Here is a 7,452-nt window from a genome sequence, read left to right on the forward strand (position 1 = left end):
CCATTTGACAACCCTAAATACATATATACACACATATATATATATTCATTAAGTGCTTTAATTTTAGGTTGAATTTTTGAGAGTTGCATTTCTAGAGAAGTTATGTAACTATTGAATATGAATATTAATTGCGTAAGGTAATCATAGATATATTGAATATGAATATTAATCGCGTAAGGTAATCATAGATAAATTAATCGAATTAGGTATGGATAAGATAAGTTATGTAATCATTCCCTACACCATCCCTTATATAACACACCTCTGAATACTAACTAAAATTTCATTAACTATAAACTTGCAAGTGTATGTAATCATTCACAAAAATTTTCATTTGAAAATTCCCATTCAATCAAAATTCAATGACATATAAAAAAAAAAAATTTAATTCCTAATCAAAATTTAATTACATATAAGAAAAACATCCTGATTAAAATTTAAAATAGCATATAAGAAAGACCTAGGGAGGCACAAAGGCCACACAATTTACATAAATTACTCCTGCTATGGTTGCCACCTAGTCATCAACATCAAATAACCAGGTGACAAAACCACGCATGGTCTTCTGCAAGCCACCATATTTCTTCTTCTGTTCACTTTTCTTCACATACTCGGAAACTAGTTTCTCAGTCGCTGCCAAAACTGCATCCATTTTCCTCTCCACTTCTGGATTAGGTGGCTCCTTGGAGATGAGCGTAGAAAGCTTCGAAACTTCCACGGTAAGCTTTGCTATTTCTTCTCCAAGAGAAGAGTGCTCATTAATCACACTGTTCGACAACCGTTCCACAAGCACATGCAGATCAGCCACCTTTGTTTCCAATCGTCGACTACTCAGGTAAGCATCAATCCCGACCACACCTCCCAAAACAAGCCCGATTGGCCTGAATCCGCTGGATAACTCGTGTTTCGCAGCATCAATAATGGCAGCCTTGCTTTGCAAAATAAGCCTTTCAGCCTTCAGCATCACTGCAAGGCTTCCACCTTCGAGTTTGTCCAAATATTTAATTAGACGATGAGATACATCATCGTCTAATTTCTTACAATAACAAGTAAACCTGCACAATAACAACACTATTTAGTTCACCAGGAATACTATATATATCTTTCAGCAAATATACAAATACTATATAACAATTATTAAATGAAAAAACAAAAAACAAAAAAGACAAACATACATTGTACAGATGCACAATATGCAAAATATGAAGTGCTTCAAGGACAACTAGATCAGTTTGATGGGGGCGGGGAGAAGAAAGGAATAGTTGGGATCGTGGTTGGAATGGTAGGAATTGATGGGATTGTTGTGGCAAATGGTGGGCAATGGAGTGGCTGGCAGAGGAGGAACAATCACCTTGGGAACTGTTGGCAGAGTTGGATTTGGTAAGGAGGGGATTTGGGTACTTGGCAATGGTGGCAATGTGGTCCTTAACAAAGTTGGCAATGGAGTGCTAAGCATTGGTGGCAAAGTGGCAGAGATGGAATTGTAGGCAGCATCAATGCTGGGGGTGGACAAAGACTGTTACAATTAAAGCCAACATGAAAACATGCTTGCAACTAGCCATTGTTTGATAGGATTAGAGAGACCTAGCTAGTCTTCTCAGAATATATATGGGGAACTTCAATTTCTGTTATGAGTTGAAAGCTTGAAATTCTAATTGGCATTCATAGAGTGGAATGTTGAAGGGTTCCAATTGTTTGATGAGATGTTGTTGGGGACGCATATGTGAGAAGCTTGGGTTAGTTCACCTTCTCAACAAGACTTGAAGCCTGTTCAAATTCCAACCAACCAACATAGCTTAACTAAAACAATCTGCTGTAGAAACCAATTTTGAGATGTAATATGACTTTAGCATTCCACATGCCAGCATAAGGCAATGATATAACTAAGAATTTGGTACATTTTAGAATCTAAGGATAGTACAAATTAGTATTACTTATTGACTATGACATTAACCCAACAAACTCATCATCATCTCCACTCTCCTTCAGTCCTTCATTTCCATTCCTCCCAATATTATTCCCCATAACCTTCTTTGTTTTCCCACCCTACAGTTTTCACATTCATCCTCCTCCCAGCTTTATTAAAAAAAAAAAAAAAAGTCTAGCAGAACAGATTAATGAGCATTATTCACCAAAAATAACACCCAAACAACAAGATTTGAACCTATTCACAAAACTAAAGCAACCTACACTGTAATTAGTAAAGGCATCCCTAAGTTATTATAGACAAAAACAAGGAACTTAACCCAGTTAACCATACCAAACCCATCACATATTTCATCAAGGACTAGTAATATTCAAAACCCACAACCTTACCTTTCTTTGAGTGACTGCTGCTTTGGAGGTTCTGAAGCTTGACCACAGTAGAATCGGGTTGATGCCATTGACAGCTTCTTGTACAACAGGAGCCTAGAGGACGCCATAGGAGAGAGTTTTCAGAGAACGAAATGACAGTAGAGAAAAAAAAAATTTGGGAGCAAAAAACAGAGTAGAGAAACTTAGGGTTTAGGCAGAGAGAAACTAAGGGTTTAGGCTGATAGAAATTTAGGGCTGGGCATGGGCACGGGCCTGGGCAATTATGATTTGGGCCTGGGCACTTATGATTTGAGAAATTAAGAACCCTATTGAGATTTAATTTTGTTTTTGTTAACAAAAAGTATATATATAAAAATAAAGCTACAAAGATTTAAAAAAAAAAAAACAAAAGAATCCAAATAGAATGCATTTGAAAAGCAGAATCCAAATAATCATTCAATACAAGACTAGTTAGTATGGCATGCACGAATTTGTGGGCTCAAACAGGTCCACAGACCAAAATATAAATTATTAAGCACTAATTTTATTTAATATAATGTTAGACATATTAATTTCAGAGAAAAAATGGATTAGAAAGGGAATTCATGACTAACAAATGAGGTTTAGAAATTAGAATACAAACCAAGAATAAGATTTAAATCAAACAAGTAAATAAAAGATTGCAACTAAAAGAAATACCCCTCCAGCGTCCCTAATTTTTCAAAAAAATAAAGACCATATCCAACACAAGTTCGACACTCTAGTGAAGTTCATGCTTCCTAGATACGAATTACAATGTTCTCTTAAAAGAATTTTATATATATCAACGTTGAGAATTTTATACAAATTGCAATGTACTCTTGCGGGTGTATATATACATTGTACGGTATAACTTACATTATTATAAAATAATTTTTGATAAGTACTTTAAAGAATTAATATTTAGGTAATGTATATATGTGATTTGAGTTTGCCTTGACACGTGTACCAACTCAAAGTTCCTAGCTCTACCTTGGCAACACGGATTTGAGTAATAATAATAATAATAATAATAATATTATTATTATTATTATTATTATATCAATGTAGTATCAGCTTTCAAAGCAAAGACAAATATAGAAATTATGTGCGTTTTAATCATTGATTAAATAAGTATTTTGATAGTGGAAGTCATTTTTGACGAGTTGTGATTTGTTTAAATTATGAATTTTTTTATTAAAAAAAGGTAATTTTTTATTATTAAATATTATTAACATAAATTATTTTAAAAAAATTAAATGGGTATATTAAAATCACCCAATTATGAATTTTGAGAATAAGTTCGACTTCCCTTACAACTTGGGTTATAATTTGTAATGCATAGTGATGGGCTTTTGAAGTTCTATATTACAGATGTGGCCTAGTCGTGTGCTGGGGTTGGTATTTCAATGCCACAGGAATTTAAGTTACAAGATCCATTTCCTTATCTTGTATATGGACGAATAATGTATATTTTTCTCCGTGTTTTCTTTTGAATTATATAACACCATAAAACCATAATATGCTCCTATTGTGTTACAAAGTTAATATAACTAAGGTAGCTTCAGAAATGCCAATTAATGAATAATTGAATGGACATTGAAACGCCAATTACAAAACGCAATTTATAGGACACGTTCTTAGATGATTGTTCAGTGCATTTTGGTGATGCTAAGGCATTGACTCAATTCGAATAAGCGCTTTGATATTTTTGGAAGTGCCGAGCGCACCAAAAACATAAATGAAAATCACGAAAACTATTTAATTCCTTCAAAAAAACTCTTTTTTTTCATTTCCATTTTTTTTGTATCCATTTTCTGAATTTGAGAATAAAAAACACTGATACACTAATAGGCACATGATTCTTACATATGAAAACCTACTTTTCTCAAGTTATTTAGAGATGTGAATTTAAAGCCAACGGTTGGTCCAGTGATTTTCAAGCTTATGGTATTTATGAGGTCCTAAGTTCATATGTCTCTTGATCAAAACCTTAATTCCACCTCAACGGGATTCATTCATACAATCACGTAATGTGTATGAAATAAAGGGATTACATACCCTCTGGACTTGGTCATACGCTGTAACCACGTTAGGGAAGTGAAAACAAAAAAATCTGAATGTGTGAATCAACAACGTTCATTTGCGAAATTAAAAAATAATAATAAAACCGTAATTCGTGTGAATATATAATTTCGAAAAAATTAAATAAATTTCAAAATGAAAATATGCATAATAGACTTTTAATAGTACTGACCTCAAAGCCCACACATCCTTCAAGCACGTGCAGCCTTTCTTTTAATGGAGTTTTATTGTGAAGGCCTGTAAAACAATAGACCAGAAAATATCCAGTAAGTCTCGAAATAACAAAAAGCAATACATGGCTATATCAAAATTTTCTAAAATTTGTATTGAAAAAAAAAAACAGTGGGACGCACAAACCTTTTGTGTAGGTAGGTCATCTTCAATTTAAAATTCAGCTTTTCTTGTTCATCTCCATTTGAATTTCCCACCGCTTCTAAGTAATCTCCAAGAAGTTTCTCGTTTTGAGAGGATAGAGATGCAGAGATGTGGTTGGTTTCAAATTTATATTAAAGGATCCATTGGATCCGATTTGTGTTACAAACGGGATATCCAAAACGTTCCAAGATTCAAGAAAAAATTTGAATTTGAACAAAATAAACACAAATCGCAAAGACATAGATAGCCAAAGCTTTAAAATTAAGAATACAGTAAAAATGTATAAAAAATAATACAGATCTAATAAAATATCCATTAATTAAAATATGATTTATATAGATCCAGCATATGAATCCATAAATCAAAAGAACAAGATCTAAGATTAGCAAAGAGAATTTGAACAAGGTGTAAATAGAGCCGAGGTTGAAGAAAAGCAGAGAAGTTCAGGTAATAATAGGCAATTCTAACCAAGCTTTAAAAAAAATAAAAAATAAAACACACACACACACACACATATAGCAAAAATCAAAAGTACAATGAAATTGAAAGAAAAAGTAGACAGCAAAATCTAAGAATACGCATCACTCAGTGCTGGATCTGCCCTTGATATCACTGGACAGCCACCAGCCGTACTGGTTTACATCCAGTTCCCAAATGTAACCAAAACACAAACCCTAAAAAGTCTAGAAAGTACAGCCAACAGATGCCTTATATAGCAGTCTTTTCAGTTTGACTATTCCACGCCACGTGCGAGAATACCACGCGTGTGAGGTCCTTATAAGTAAAATTTTAAGAGCTTATAAATTCGTCAGGGAAAAAGGTAATTTACGGCAGCCAATGAATAAACGACACGTCATCATTTTTACTGGAAAAAAAAAATTTTAATACACTTTAGCGCACACAATGAAAACACAATTAAATCAAGAATTCTCAAACACGATGCCTCTGAGTCTGACCAAAATAAGCCTCTGCTCATGGCCATGGCCATCAAGGGATAGATCTACGACGAGCTCAGAAGGTTTTTTTTTTTTGGAATTTCTGGCTACTTCGAATTTTTCTTTTTTTGGGGTTTTATTTTGTCTTTTGTTTTGGAGTAAATACACAAAATTGTTCAGATTTAGCATCTGAGTTCTTTTGTAACTAATGGTATTAGCCGATATGTGATGAATTTTTTATTGAGTTTTGGGATTCTGGGCATGTCAGAGAAAAACTATAAAAATTTTGGTAGTGTTTTGGGTACGTTAAATTTGTTGAATTTTCTTGGGTCACCTGGTGCTTTTCCATTTGTGTATATAAGAATTTTTGATCTATCATGTCTCTGCTGAAATGCTGTTAGTTTTGCCGGTGTTTCCATACTTTCTTAGTCCAGATGCAAGTGGGACTCTTCTTTTGTCCCACAAATCCCACTTATGATGAGATAGCAATGAGAAGAGGTAAGGGCAGCATTATTGACCGACTGCTTGTTCTGCGCTAGTTGGCTCAAAATGGATGACCAGGGTAATTGGTCCTCTTGACCCCTCCTGGCATCCTCCAAAAGGATGATATGGATGTTATTTGGCATGTCATTTTAGAAAATGAGGTTATACATCTTGAGGATGGAAATCAACAGCTGCTTTAATATGTAAGGTGTCTTACTTCAATTCCTGTTCTCTTGTATGAAGCAAAGGCTATTGATTCTTCTTTGGTGTAAAGACATTTGATGGCATGATTGTTGGTGAATATTCATGGGATACGGATCTATACTTTTCACATTATCCATTATGTTAAAGTCTAGTGACTTAATTTCCAATGTTTGCTATTGTGCACAGATCAATTCAGTTAGGATTGAAGACTTTACTAATGTGCGTGTTGCTGGCAAGGACGGGAATGTGAAGCTATCATCTTCTTGTCTTGTATGTATTTGTTAGCCATCGTGTTCTTATTTGTTTCTATTTTCTATCAAGATCAAGGCAAACACTTAGACCAAAGCAAGCAATTAGAGCAGAAGAAGCAAGGCTCAACACGTATAGCAGAGGTTCAAGAAGCAATATCTGAAGCTCTTGTAGCTTAGTAGCTGTGTTTGTTTCATTAACAATATACGACTTGTAGTTTAGTATTATTTTCTTTCATTAGTGTTCACACGTGAGTAGGTTAGTTTGTTGACATGTGAGAGAAGTTGTTAGTTAGTTATTCTGATTTGTTAGCTTAGCTCAGTGCTCTGTTTCTCGTTCCTAGCTGGACTTGATGATGTATATAAAGACACAAGCTAAATTAATTAATTCAATTCAGTTTTTCCCAATTCTTTCTTTTCTCATATGGTATCAGAGCTCCTAGAAAGCTTGAAATTCTAGGGTTTTACAGATTTGGGAATTTCTCTTTCATCGTCCACCATTGTTGCTCCTCTCCAAGCTTTCTCAAGCTTTTTTTTAAAATCTTCTCAAGCTTTTCTTTTGTCTTAATGGCTTACACAACAGCTAATACTTCTACCACTGAATCTTCATCTTCTTCGCAAGACTCATATAATCTCAATGATCCCCTGTTCTTACATCCAGGAGAAAATCCAGGGGCTGTTTTCACTTCTCAGCCTCTGGTTGGAGAAGAAAATTATTTTGCTTGGGCAAGATCAGTGAGAAAGTCTTTGATTGGTAAAAATAAGCTTGGTTTTATAGATGGTTCTATAACCATTTCTTCTCCACTCGT

The 7,452-nt window shown here is 34.2% G+C and overlaps 1 protein-coding gene and 1 long non-coding RNA gene across 2 annotated transcripts; one reads left to right on the forward strand and one right to left on the reverse strand.

Moving 5' to 3' along the window:
• Positions 1 to 392: 392 nt before the first annotated feature.
• LOC115973558 lies at positions 393 to 5,463 on the reverse strand. The gene is made up of 4 exons (XM_031093822.1): positions 4,756 to 5,463; positions 4,571 to 4,635; positions 2,317 to 2,409; positions 393 to 1,055 (listed from the first exon to the last, which is right to left on the reverse strand). The coding sequence occupies exons 3-4, from the start codon at positions 2,382 to 2,384 to the stop codon at positions 518 to 520; spliced, it is 606 nt and encodes a 201-aa protein (XP_030949682.1). The 5' UTR covers positions 2,385 to 2,409; positions 4,571 to 4,635; positions 4,756 to 5,463; the 3' UTR covers positions 393 to 517.
• A 240-nt stretch (positions 5,464 to 5,703) lies between these two features.
• Positions 5,704 to 7,031, forward strand: LOC115973560. The gene is made up of 2 exons (XR_004087772.1): positions 5,704 to 6,394; positions 6,582 to 7,031. It is a non-coding gene; the product is annotated as an uncharacterized LOC115973560 (long non-coding RNA).
• Positions 7,032 to 7,452: the final 421 nt, after the last annotated feature.

This window comes from Quercus lobata, unplaced genomic scaffold (assembly GCF_001633185.2).
Source record: "Quercus lobata isolate SW786 unplaced genomic scaffold, ValleyOak3.0 Primary Assembly Scq3eQI_1877, whole genome shotgun sequence".
In the NCBI taxonomy this organism is placed as follows: Eukaryota; Viridiplantae; Streptophyta; class Magnoliopsida; order Fagales; family Fagaceae; genus Quercus; species Quercus lobata.